The sequence below is a fragment of the Zingiber officinale genome, chromosome 4A (assembly GCF_018446385.1).
Source record: "Zingiber officinale cultivar Zhangliang chromosome 4A, Zo_v1.1, whole genome shotgun sequence".
Taxonomy (NCBI): domain Eukaryota; kingdom Viridiplantae; phylum Streptophyta; class Magnoliopsida; order Zingiberales; family Zingiberaceae; genus Zingiber; species Zingiber officinale.
The window spans coordinates 37,290,658-37,304,954 of record NC_055992.1 but is presented as its reverse complement, the minus strand read 5'-3'; the positions used below and the strand labels follow the sequence as shown (position 1 = coordinate 37,304,954).

Here is a 14,297-nt window from a genome sequence, read left to right as displayed (position 1 = left end):
AATTTCAACTCTGGAGTACTTGAGATTTGTAAACTGTAAAAACACATAAATAATATATTAGTAAACCAAGACCAAAAATCATAGTTGAAAAAGTAATAAGAGCACCAGGTAACAAGATGATTAATTTGAATGCTTAAAAAGAGACATATTCATCATTTATCTCAACCACATCAATGCTTACTTCAATGCTTGCAATAAGGATCTTCAGTGGTTCACAAGCCAAGACTAGTTATTAACCATCCTGTGATGAAAGACGTCCATTGTCAGCTGATGTTGTTATAATTGCAAATGCAGCCATATTTTCGTAAAATATTGATGTCCGCAGACAAAAGTATAAAGCAGATGAATGGTTCATGGACAGAAGACTTAAATTTCTGACCTTATCTGTGTCGACATCATGGATGATTGCATTAATAACTTCTTCTCGGTTTGGACCCAAGTCGTCAGCTAAGGAATCACTGAGTTCTTCAATTTCTATGTATCCACTCTTGTTCAGATCGAAGTATGAGAAGGCTCTGTGTAGGTGTTCATCGTTTCCAATCTTGCACAAGTGGATTGAGACAGCAACAAATTCTCCGTATTCTAAGGTACCGCTTCCATTGACATCAGCCTGTCATCAACAAGATCGAATAAGAGACAGAGGTTTTAAGTAAGGCATCATGATATTTTCAACGAAGACGATCCTGCTCAATGAGATGTTCGGTTAAGCACTCACTGCTTCCATTAATATCTGAATGTCTGAATCTGAAATCTGGTGACCGAGCTTATGCAAACCGAGTTTCAGCTCCTCAAAGCATAGTTTCCCATCTTGATTAATGTCCATCTTGTCAAACATTTCCTTTATGTCTGCAACTTCCTCGACAGAGAGGTATTCAGCCACAACCTGTAAGAAAGAGCAGAGCAGACTTATCATGCAATATAATTCACTAATCAACAAATAGATAATCAAAATCAAAAGTTGCATGCCTTAAGAGTGTTGAGCTATGATCACTTACCCGTAGAGCTTTCTTTTTAAGTTTGTTCATCCCAGAGAATTGCTGAAGTCTTGCTCGTACGGTTTCACCTAGATTAACATTGGGAGCTTTACTTGCATTCTGCAGCCATGTATGATCTGCGAATTCATAGATTAAGTACATTCTATATAACTAAATTGGTTCGATTAGAAAAGATATCTATATAATTGCTTGTTGATGTTCTATATGTAAGCAAGGCACTATCAGTGAAGATGAGTTTCAAACTGATGACTGGCACCTTCATACATAATAGAATGATGGAACATGCGTTATACTGACTCAACGAGTAAAACATCATTTTCAATGAGAAATAAGTTTCTCTACTCTTACAAAGCATGAACGATCATACAGAGAAACTAACATAACCAGTACTTAATACTCTCTTTACAAAGGATGAATAAGCGAGGAGCTAAAAGTTACCAAGAACTTGCTGAGCCGTCAAGCTCTTCTTAGGATCTGGTTCGAGCATCTATAAATTATAAAATGAGGAGCATTCAAAAGCCAAGACTGAGATCACTCATCTATCTATCATTTCAACCTAATAAATTAGTTACTTTAGTTTTGCAAAGTCTCCCAATTGTGTAGGAACCTCAGTAGCTTTTATCCCAAGTTCAGAGAAGAAGAATAATAATGAGGAAAATCAATTTCTGTATGTACAACACTATTTTGATGTTAAATGTTGTTAACATGTTTGTTTAACGTTGTTGTCTCCTTGTTTAGGAGCATTCTTCATAGGCCGCATGAATTTTTAAACAAAATCATGTCTAGTACTGTTTTTCATTTTTCTTATTGATGGAATTGAACCCAAATCCATCGCTAAGAATTAATTTTTCTCTGGAGCACAAAAAATTATGAATTTTCATAACCTCAATCAAAGCATTAGTTTGCTTTTTGTTCTAGCATCTAAAGCAAAAGAAAGTACATTAAGGATAGAGGATAAGGAATAACCATGACAAGAAACCCGGAAAATATATAATAACAGTAGTCCTTCAAAGACAATGAAAATCAAGCAACTAACTTAAATCTGAAGGTGATGCGTAAGTTCGAAAATCTTAATAAAATACTTTGAGTGAGGCCATATTGATAACAGGTAGTCGAAGATTGTAAACCTCAAATTTCATTCCCATGCTCTGATGAATCAAGGTATAGCAAGATTTTAAGATTTACGAACTACTAAACAAAAATATCATGAGGAAGAATCTATAGAAGTACTTGGACAACATGGGAAAATTCATTAAGGAATGCATTTTGTGTGGCTAGGGATAGATGACTGCAAGCCAAAACCTCTAGCATATGCTTGATAGCCAAATCAAGAACTCCAATAAAAGAATACCATGTAAGTAAATGGAAGGAGATAAGGTCAAAAGCATCAAAGATAAATTCACAAATATACAAACAAAGCATAGAGAACCTTCCAACATTGTAGTGAACATGATTAGATATATAACTCCAACCATTTTCTATGTAAACGAAGAGTGCATTCCTGTAAGCTCGAATCGCATGTTGTCTCTACATTTTACAGAATGAATGTTTTACAATTAGCACATAAAACTTTGAACATACTTTAAATATCTGAGACAAGTTTCAATATGAAGATGAATTTGACATGCAATCGAGTACCTGATCAGAAATGTAGTAACGATTTCCAAACAAAACAAGATGAAAACCATACTTGCGTAACATTGGTGGGATGGAAAGCAAATAGCAGTAGGATGCTTGTTCAAGCATCACAGCTGCATGCAGAGAAGGCTCCTGATGACTCACGATGTCAGCTTACCAGTATACTTCCCATTTCTTTCATAATCATCAAGAAAATGAGAAACCATAGTGGCTGGAATAACATATCCAATATTTTCAGTGTCTTCGGATCTGAAAACCTAAATGAAATATCTAGTGAGATATGAAAGAAGGTAGAATGCTAATTTAGGTGCAAAAGCAGTACTCAGATGCATTTCCATTAAACATTATTCTGGGACAAAGTTAATCTATAAAAGATTTTTGAAAAGTTTGGAATAGATAAAGTAGGGAAAATAAAAGGCAGATTTAGCAGAAGGAATACCTGGAATGCCACACCAATACACTCACCACGATCATTGAAGGCAGGACCACCACTGTTTCCTGCAAAACAAGTACGTTTCTTTGACAACATTAATATGCTTTTACAAGAATATATCTGTACCTTGCCAGAGAAAGTGGTGCAATAACATCCAACTATCTAAAAAATAAAATGCTATCTTTCTAGCAAGGAAACTAGGTTGAGTTACCAACCAGGGTTTATTGCAACATCAATCTGAATACCAAGCAGATCAGAGGATCCATGAGCATACTAACCTGAAACAGAAGCAAAAAAAAAGTGATTAATATTAAAAAGCTCATTTGGACACCATGTTCTAAAATTTTCAACCAACTTAAAATTGATAACACTTAAGTCAGCAATTTATCATCTATAAAACAATCTCAACAAGAATATAAAATTCACCAAAAAAATACTAAAAGCTTATGATCACAATTTCATGAAATCAAACCTCAATTCGTGATACCACACCCTTTGTCACAGAGATTGTATCTCCACCAAGTGGATATCCTACAACAGTTACTGAATCCTGTGTATCATATAACTTGTTAGTTTGATGAATTATGGAAGAACAACTAGATTAAATAACCCTATAGAAAAGAGAGCCTTAGAAAATGTTAACTGTTGCAACAACTGAACTTCTACTTGATCACACTTCATCACATAAAGATTTGACAACAAATACAGACTTGGCATACCAAAAGTACATATTACCACTGATAAAATTCAAGTGTGGATAATCAATATCTTTATTGTTTCAAAAGAAAACATGCTACATGTGGCAAAGCATAAATTCACTTGGAGAAACATGGAGTACGTTGCCTTATGAAAGAACATTATAGATTATATTATAATAGCCCATCACCTACCAATGATTCAAAATGGAACATAAAATTTCCTCACTTTCTTCACATTGGATAAATACCTAACCACTATGTGACAAGAACCACAAGCAATCTATCAAACTTGGTAACTGGAGTTTGCTTTGATGAACAAAAAGGCTAATTATGGCATTTTGATACACTTAATTCATCAAAATTACAAAATGCTTATAGGAATTAAAAAATAATTAAGCCAATTCAATGAACAACTGGAGAAGGGCTAATACCAGGTTCAATGATGCATCAAAAGAAACACAAATTACTTATGGAAAAGTTGCTTATCATGAAGGAAGAGCAACATTTTTGCAATTCATGAACAACAGCAACCTGAAGGCAAGGCAATTGACCAAAACGAAGTGGTTCAGCACCTTTCCAGAATTCTTCACTCTCAACTGCAAGTAATGCAATGTCGCACTCTATGCCTCTAGCTAAGACCTGTAAATCAGGTTACTGAGAAATTTGGTAACCCAAGATTGAGAAGTCAAGTTCAGAAATAGTAAGAAGAACTAATGCTTTTAAAGGAAAGGAGGTATATAGAAAATCAATACCAGCTATGCCAAAATATTACCAATAGTTTTCAAAAAGATTACAGAACATACTGCAAACACATTCATAAAAACCTGGAATAAGTATTTAACAGAAGATTTTAAGATGCTATTTGCAAATATGAATGAAGAAAAAGACAGATGATTTCCAATTACAAGCTCTATCACAATATAATTCTCACAAAGCACGGACCTAAGAATTTCCCACTGTGCTTTGTAGCAGTTAAGAGTATTCAAGTTATTAGAGTATTTTGAGTCATGTAATGGAGTTTAATCCCACATTAGGTACTTTAGGTTTATATATTAACTCTAATGCACATGAGGTGCATATAATATCACAGTTATCCCACATTAGGTACTTTAGGTTTTTCCACCGTTAAAGTCAGCCACCATCCGCTGGATTAACAAAATTAACTAAGTTATACAAGATACAAAATAAACTTGAATGATGAGTCATGGGAAAATTAAATTCTGACGGCACTAGGCAAGGATGAAACATGCCCTTATACAATTCGAATAGTGTAGATCCAAGGCAAAGCAACAAATTTCCAAGAGAAGTAAAAAATGTAGATACGCAGTTTCCTAGTAATTTTGCTTCAGAGAGTAACGCATCCCACACTATCGGGAAAAAAAGAGAGAGGCTAAAATCGAGCAAACAAAACCCTCCGACACAAGCATAACAGAAATGCACAGCAAAGAGGAAGCAAACAGACACTGCGATATAAAACGAGGCGGGAAAGCGTTTTTACTGGTGTGGTTCCACTTGACGGAGTTGATTTGAGATCCGGGGGAAGGCGTGTAGCTGAGGGTGCAGGGATCGTCGGCATCCACCGTGACGTCGAAGAGCTTGCTCAGAGGTTGCTCAAAGGTTGGAGGAATCGATTCTCGAGCTTCAGCGGCAACAAGGAAATGGAGGAGACGCATCCCTGTTCTCTGCTTCCTTTTGCCTCAACACGAGCTCGCCGCCGTCGTTGAGCAAGCAAGAGCCTTCAACGGAGCCCCCGTGGGTGCCGGTGAGGCCGGAGCCGTCGGACTGGCCCGGCCAAATCGTGTCGGCGAGCGTGGAGAAGAAGCAGGTGGTTTTGATCCGATTGAGGGGGCATCGATCCAAGAAGGGGAAGAGATCCAGGAAGGGGAAGGGGAAGGGGAAGATGAGGCTGAGAGAGATGGTCAGGAGGTTTAGGTTTAGGTTGAGAGAAGCGGCGCGATATTGCTTTAGGTTTGAAGCGAACGAAGTGTTGTAAATTTTGACTAGTGGAAACATTAAATTTTTTTTTTTTGGTTCATTAACATCGGGTTTTAAAAACCGTTGTTAAAACCAGTGTCTATTAATAAAAAAAAAAGGCGCTCATAGACATCGGCTAAAAAACCGATGTCTATGAGCGAAAATCTGCACTCATAGACACCGGTTTTTGGAAAAACCGGTGTAAAATACTCATAGACATCGGTTTTTGCTTAAAACTGTTGTTGTTCCACCGATGTCTATGAGGGTTTTTGTTGTAGTGTTAAGCTTTTAACTTTATCTTTTTCAAAAAGTAGTTACGTTTAACTTTAGAAAGATAATTGTAATTTTAACTTAATCTTGCAATTTGAAAACATAATTTGCAAAGATAGTAAAAAATATTAGGGTTCAGTTCAATTTACAAGTCAAGATTTTGAAACTAAGTCAAATCAAGTTTTAGTTTGTAAAACTTTAACGAAGTAAAATTTATTTTTAAATCTTGACTCTGTATCCTTTAAGATAAATTTCCAAAAATATGTTTTAAAACCCAAGTAGAATTCAATTTCAAAAAATACCATAATTTTCAAAATAAAGAATCCAATTTTCAAAACCTACTTTTTACCGAAGTTTGGAGGGTTTAAATCAAAAACTAAGTTTAGAAGTTGCCATTTTCAAAGTTGAATTTGAAACGTTTAAAATTTAAAAATAAAGATAATTTTCAAAAATGATTTTAACTTTTAAAACTTAATTTTGAAAATCTAAAGAAATATTTAAAACACTTAGTTTTGACTTGATTTAAAAAGAGGTAATTTTCAAAAATTAATTTCAAAATAAAAATAATTAACCTCCCCCTGAACCTGACATTACAAAATCTGTCTAACTAGTTAGCTACTCACTGACTATTAGAGGATAGCAGCTTTCACTTGGTTAGTCAAGTTAAGTCTAAGCATCATGTAGTGTTTGACTAAACTGAATGACTTAGCTTGATTAATATCTGTTTGATATTTAATGCCTAGACTTATGTCGATGCACTGAAACAAGCATCTTAAGTCCAGGGAGTCGTATGCATCTCACCCCTTTCTATGTTTGGCAATCACAAACAAGGGAGTCCTAGGGTATTGGTGAGATGCTCAAGTAATATCCCTAGAGGAACATGCTTTCTAAGGGATTGCCCTAGTTTAAGGCTAAAACTATTTTTGAAATTCTAAAAATAAGAAATTTTGAAAACATAAAAGCATTTTACCTTAGAATTTGAAAATAACCATTTTTGAAAACACTTTTAAAATTCCTAATCTATTAGACACATCCCTAATTTTCTACGTAGATTGCTAAACTTACTTTCAGGGAGGGGTTTAGTAAATATATCAGCTAAATTAGATTTTGACTCAATGTACTTGAGTTCAATGTCTCCTTTAGTGACATGATCCCTGATAAAGTGATGCCTAATTTCAATGTGTTTGGTTCTGGAATGATGCACTGGATTTTTTGTTAAATTAATTAAACTAATATTGTCAATTAATACTTTTACATTTGTAAGGTTTAAGTTAAAATCTTTTAAAGTGTGCATCATCCATAATAGTTGTACAACACATTCTCCTATGGCTATATATTCTGATTCAGTTGTAGATAGAGCAACACTGTGTTGCTTTCTACTAAACCAGCTAACAAGTGATGGACCTAGTAGTTGACATCCACCGCTTGTGCTTTTGTGGTCGAATTTGTACCCTACATAATATGAGTCAGAATACCCTATTAATTCAAAATTATTAGTTCTAGGATATCAAATACCTACATTTGTTGTTCCTTTAAGGTATCTAAAGATTCTTTTGACTTGAGTCAAATGTGATTCTTTAGCACAGGTTTGGTATCTAGCACACATACTAACTGCAAATAAGATATAGGGTCGACTTGCAGTTAAGTACAATAAGCTACCTATAACACTCCTATAGTATTTTAAGTCAACCGATTTTCCATTGGCATCGTCATCTAGGATTGTGTTTACTGTCATAGGTGTTTTTATTTCTTTAGTATTTTCCATTCCAAATTTTTTAAGTAATTTTTTAGTGTATTTTTGTTGATAAATATAATTACCTTCATTTTTTTGTTTGATTTGTAATCCTAAAAAGTAAGTTAATTTACCTACTAGACTCATTTCAAATTCTTGTTCTATTAGATTTGTAAATTCATATAAAAATTTTGAATTAGTTGAACCAAAAATTATATCATCTACATAGATTTGGGCTATAAAAATATCCTCTTTTATTAACTTAACGAATAGGGTTGTGTCAATTTGACCTTGGTTGAACCCTTTGGATATTAAGTAAGAAGTTAGCCTTTCATACCATGCCCTACGTGCTTGCTTAAGTTCATATAAAGCTTTTTTAAATTTAAATACATAGTCAGGATGTTCTAGACTTTCAAAACCAGGTGGTTGTCCTACATAGACTTCTTCTTTTATTAATCCATTTAGGAAAGCAGATTTAACGTCCATTTGATACAATCTGAACTCTTTATGGGATGCATAACTGAGTAACATTCTAATGGACTCTAATCTAGCTACTGGGGCATAAGTTTCATCATAGTCAAGTCCTTCTACTTGACTAAACCCTTTAGCAACTAGTCTAGCTTTATTTCTAATAATTTCCCCAATTTCACTTAGTTTATTTCTAAATACTCATTTTGTTTCTATTACTTTTTTATTTTTGGGCGATGGTACTAAATCTCAAACTTTATTGTTAGGATCGTCGTACTCGGCTAGAGAGGGGGGGTGTAAATAGCCGACCCCAAATTGCTCGTTTCTTCCTACGATTAGGGTTAGCGCAGCGGAAATAACTAAATAGAAACGCAAAAAGGAAAGACCAAACCTCAAACTCAAACTCGACGATGTAACGAGGTTCGGAGATAAAACTCCTACTCCTCGGCGTGTCCGTAAGGTGGACGAAGCCTATCAATCCGTCGGTGGATGAGTCCCCGGAAAACCGGCTAATAAGAACTCCTTCTGGGTGGAGAAACCTCGCCACAATAGCTTGCAACAGCAATATGGAAATACAAAGAAGAGCAAGAACAAAATACACAATGAATGTACAAATACTCGCTTGCCTTCTCGTCGACTGAAGTCCCGGATGAAGCACCAACTTCACGGACGAATGCCAACAAGCAACTCAGTCGAAGAAGCTCACACGAAGCTTCGGAGCTCAGCAAAGCTCAAGAGCACAGCTTTCAAAAGAACAGCAGCTAAGTTCAGAGGAGGAAAAAGAAGTAGTCTCCGTCTGTAGGAGCCCTCAGCCTCTTTTATACCTGCATCCACCTGCGAAGAAGAAGCCAGAAGACAGCAGAAGACAGAAGACCATTGTGAGCCAACGGATAGTTCTGGACCGATCAGGCTGAAGCCTGATCGGTCCAGGGCGCCTCTGATCGGTCCTGGGGACCGATCAGGCCCCAGTCTGATCGGTCCCCGGACCGATCCCACCTCTCTGTAAGAGAGGTGGCTGCGTCTCTGATCGACCATGGAGACCGATCAGACTCCCTGCTGATCGGTCCCCAGACTGATCAGTTCACTCACAGAAAGATGGCTCAACTCCTCTGATCGATCTCTAGACCGATCAGATGACTTACAGAACCCTTCTGTTTGTTATCTGATCGGTCACCAGACCGATCAGACACTCAGGCGTATCGCTGGATCGGTCACCAGACCGATCCAGGTTTAGAGCTCCAGCCCTAAACCCTAAATGGTCCTGAGAATGAGCTACCGAGCCCTCTCTTGACCTAGTCCGGAGAACGAGCTACCGAGCCCTCTCCGACTTCGTCCGGTCCAGAGAACGAGCTACCGAGCCCTCTCTGACCACAGTCCGGAGAACAAGCTACCGAGCCCTCTCCGACTTTCCGTGCCAAGTCTCCAACTTGGTCTTCTCCGTGCCAAGTCTCCATACTTGGACTTTTCCCATGCCAAGCTCCCTGCTTGGACTTTTCACCAGATGTCTGGTCAACCTTGACCCATCTGGATTTCCCTTGCCTGGCTTCACTCACCAGGACTTCCAAACTGCCTAGCTTCACTCACCAGGTCTTTCCCCTGCCTGGCTTCACTCACCAGGTCTTCCCAACTGGCTAGCTTCACTCACCAGGACTTTCTCCAACTGCCTGGCTTCACTCACTAGGACTTTCACTTTCACCTAGCTTCACTCACTAGGATTTTCACCTGGCTTCACTCACCAGGATTTCCCGACTGCCTGGCTTCACTCACCAGGACTTTCCGAACTGCCTGGCTTCACTCACCAGGACTTTCTGAACTGTCTAACATCCCAGTTAGGACTTCCCAGTCAAGTATCCGGTCAACCTTGACCTACTTGACTCTTCTTCATCCAACATGATCAGACCCTGATCAGTATCTCTCCGCATGGACAACTGCACCTACATTGTCCATGTCTACATGTCTTTCTGTATTGTCAAACATCAAAACCATGACCAAGGTTTACGCTTGGTCAACTAGGTCAACCTTGACCTACTGGAAATTGCACCAACAATCTCCCCCTTTTTGATGTTTGACAATACCTTTAAGTTAGGCTAATCCAATAGCCTCAACTTTCTTCATGCCACTAGGTAATGAAACATAAGTTACAACCTTACATTCTCCTTCTAAGAAGGCAACCTACTTCTTAGATAATGAAGGCCTAACTTAAACCCTTCATTCTCCCCCTATTGGCACACATCAACAAACTCTCCCCCTGAAGAGTAAGTTATCGTTGTTCACAACTTCACTCGTTGTGATCAACAAACTCTCCCACTAACTCCAATGTTCTTTCTTGAACATTCTCCTGACATTCTCCATTCTCCCCCTTTTTGACACACATCAAAAAGAGTGAATCAAGGTCAAGAGTTTCTTCCTAACGAAAGTCTCATACCTTTCATTGAAACCCTTAATTTCCCCCTTGATACTAATGTCAATAGTCAATTTAGTGATAATCCCATATCACTCATGACAACTCCCCCTAAAGGTCAACTCCCCTTGACCAATAGATAAAACTCCCCCTAAAAGTCAACTCCCCCTTGACCATTGCATCAACAATGTCTTGGAGAGTTTCAAACCTTTAGAACTCTAAAACACCAATTCTCAAGCTGAAATTTCAGACAACCAGTCGAATTTCAGCAACTTGGCACGCCCTGATCGATCACCAGACCGATCAAAAGTCCCCTGGATCGGTCACCAGACCGATCCAGCCTTCCCTGGATTGGTCCAGTGACCAATCCAGGTACTAATAGGTTCTGATTTCTGATTTTCCTTCATCGAAATTCAGAAACCCCTAATAAATTACATAAAACTCCAAAAATTGTGAAATTTTGAGGATACATTCCTCATAACATATACTATCATGGAAAAATAGTTTTCTATGAAAATAACTTCCATTTTCAAATCTTGATACAAAGTTCAAAAGTCTTTGAAATAGCTCAAAGTTAATCACTCTTTGTATCACTTGTTCAATGATGAATGCTATCACTAGAAAAGCTTCATCAAGGTTTTTCAAATCAATTTTAAAATGATTTTAAACCCTTTAATTTGGGACCACAATCTTAGGGATAAATGTACATGACTTGTACACAAGCTTTCCCTATGGTCCCTAATTTAGAATTAGGCTCATCTAGGTACAAGAACTATGCACCTTGATCCTAACTCATCATCCTAATATGTCACACACATCTAAGGTGTATCAAACACATTCAAGTCAATTTTGATGTGAGATATGGGTTTAGGTCGTCTTAAGCTAAGTTCTCATGCATTTTCTAAACAACAATTTGATTTCCATATCAAATTATGTTTTTGTCCTTAAATCAAATTAATTGATTATAAATGCAAAAGATGATGACATGGCATAAAATAGTATCATAAATGAAAACATGTGTCAATGTCATGATGTCATGACATAAAGTGTGAAACTCTAACTAAGGCATGACATATAACTAACCTAAGCATTATCATGACATTTTAAATGATCATAAAATAAATATGATGTCATGACATGGCATATGGGAAACAATATATGGCAAATAGCACATAAAGGTATAGAAAATACCTAATTCTAGCCTTAGTTGCCATTTTTGATAATTTTGATCATTTTGCCATAGGTTCTATATTCCTAAGTGTAATAGACCTAGCATCTTATACCAAAGATTTTTAGATCACTATGTGCCAATTAGATTGACTCTAGAAAACTCCTCAAATTTGATTGGCACATTCTAATCACCTTAGGAATAATTCTTAATTTCATTTTCAAGGCTTGATTATACCTTGAAAAATCCTAAAGTGCCACCTTTTGCCATGATTAGGTTAACTACCTATTCAAGTAAGGTTGGCACACCCTAACTAATCTAGCGTGATGAAATCACGCTCCTAGGAACCCAATACCTATTGGAGCTCATTGGGTTCACTAAATATTCACTAGGGATGACTTCCCTAGCAACCCTTCTAATGACCCTCCTAGGCTTTGAAGCCTTGGTCATTTGGGACTCATCAAGATCAACTCTAGGGGTGACTCCCCTTGTGACCTTGGTGATGGTCTTCCTTGCCCTAGATTTTGTTCCATAATCTAATGGAACATTGTGATAAGTGGGCTTGACCACTTGGGACTTAGGTTTGTGACCCAAACCTTTCATGTCCTTGGGCTTTGGTTTTTGCCCCTTGGACCCTATATTTGACTTTTCCAAATTTTTAAGGGTCTTTTCTAACATGTCAAGTCTTGACCTCAAGACTTGATTTTCCTTCTTTAATACCTCAAGACTTGATTTGTCATTTTTCTTTGAGGCATTCCTAGGCATGTGTCTAGTTGATTTGGGATTCCTACCTAGGTTTTCCTTAGCCTTAGATGGGTTAATTCTAGGGTTGGCTTTCCTAGTGTTATCCTTATCTAGGCTCACATGTTTGGCACCTAAGCATGTGTATCGATTTCTAATGTTATCATGCTTACCATTATTAACAATAGCAATAAGGCTACTAGCATGTGTCTTATTATTATTGCAATAATGTGCCTTAGAGATTACCTTAGGATTTGCCTTAGCTCCCCCTATCGATGTACTCGTCTTCTTGTCCTTGTGAGGTTGCCTCCCCCTCGGACATTGGCTCCGATAATGTCCCCTTCGCTTGCATTGGAAGCACACCACGTGCTCCTTGCCTTTGCGTGTCGGGACTCCGGCTTCCTTGACCTTTGGCATCGGTGGAGTCTTCCTAACCCTCTTTGGACACTTACTCTTGTAATGCCCAACTTCCCTACACTCAAAGTACATTATGTGTAATTTGTTTGAAATTAAATGGCTTGAGTTACCTAGGGTTGAGGATGGATGTGAGCTCTCATCTTCATCCCTTCCGGAGATAGAAGCTTCTTCTTCTTGCTCCGATCTTGAAGAGGAACTCTCCTCCTCTTCTTCCTTAGATGTTGAGTAGCCCTCAACCTCTAAATCCATGCCTCCATGATGTGAGCTACTTGGCTCACTTGACTCCTCTTCATGACTTGAAGTGGAGTTCTCCTCATGGAACTTTGCCAAGTTATTCCACAACTCCTTGGCATCGTTATATCCACCTATCCTACATAAAACATCATTAGGTAAAGAAAATTCAATGATTTTCGTTACCTCATCATTGATGGTTGATTGGTGGATTTGCTCCTTCGTCCACTTTTTCTTCTCGATAGGTTTTCCTTCTTCATCCATTGGAGGAGCGAAACCTACTTGGACACAACTCCAATTCTAAAGATTAGTCATAAGAAAATATTTCATTCTTACCCTCCAAAACGCGAAGTCGTCGCGATCGTAGAAGGGCGGGATCGTGACGTCTTCTCCAAAACGATCCATTCTCTAGCTCGTGCTCTCCCGGGTGTTGATCCGACGAAGAGCGACCACGCTCTGATACCACTTGTTAGGATCGTCATACTCGGCTAGAGAGGGGGGGTGTGAATAGCCGACCCCAAATTGCTTGTTTCTTCCTACGATTAGGGTTAGCGCAGCAGAAATAACTAAATAGAAACACAAAAAGGAAAGATCAAACCTCAAACTCAAACTCGACGATGTAACGAGGTTCGGAGATGAAACTCCTACTCCTCGGCGTGTCCGTAAGGTGGACGAAGCCTATCAATCCGTCGGTGGATGAGTCCCCGGAAAACCGGCTAATAAGAACTCCTTCTGGGTGGAGAAACCTCGCCACAATAGCTTGCAACAGCAATATAGAAATACAAAGAAGAGCAAGAACAAAATACACAATGAATATACAAATACTCGCTTGCCTTCTCGTCGACTGAAGTCCCGGATGAAGCACCAACTTCACGGACGAATGCCAACAAGCAACTCAGTCGAAGAAGCTCACACGAAGCTTCGGAGCTCAGCAAAGCTCAAGAGCACAGCTTTCAGAAGAACAGCAGCTCAGTTCAGAGGAGGAAGGAAGAAGTAGTCTCCGTCTGTAGGAGCCCTCAGCCTCTTTTATACCTGCATCCACCTGCGAAGAAGAAGCCAGAAGACAGAAGACCGTTGTGAGCCAACGGATAGTTCTGGACCGATCAGGCTGAAGCCTTGTCCAGCACCTCG

At 38.3% G+C, this 14,297-nt stretch overlaps 1 protein-coding gene and 1 long non-coding RNA gene across 2 annotated transcripts; both read right to left on the bottom strand.

Annotated features, from left to right (window-relative positions):
- Positions 1–232: 232 nt before the first annotated feature.
- LOC121972354 (calcium-dependent protein kinase 20-like) lies at positions 233–1,482 on the bottom strand. The gene is made up of 4 exons (XM_042524036.1): positions 1,434–1,482; positions 996–1,111; positions 716–883; positions 233–610 (listed from the first exon to the last, which is right to left on the bottom strand). The coding sequence occupies exons 1-4, from the start codon at positions 1,480–1,482 to the stop codon at positions 233–235; spliced, it is 711 nt and encodes a 236-aa protein (XP_042379970.1).
- Positions 1,483–2,789: 1,307 nt separating this feature from the next.
- LOC121973259 lies at positions 2,790–3,295 on the bottom strand. Its single transcript, XR_006109457.1, has 3 exons — positions 3,282–3,295; positions 3,073–3,131; positions 2,790–2,890 (listed from the first exon to the last, which is right to left on the bottom strand). It is a non-coding gene; the product is annotated as an uncharacterized LOC121973259 (long non-coding RNA).
- Between the last annotated feature and the right edge of the window lie 11,002 nt (positions 3,296–14,297).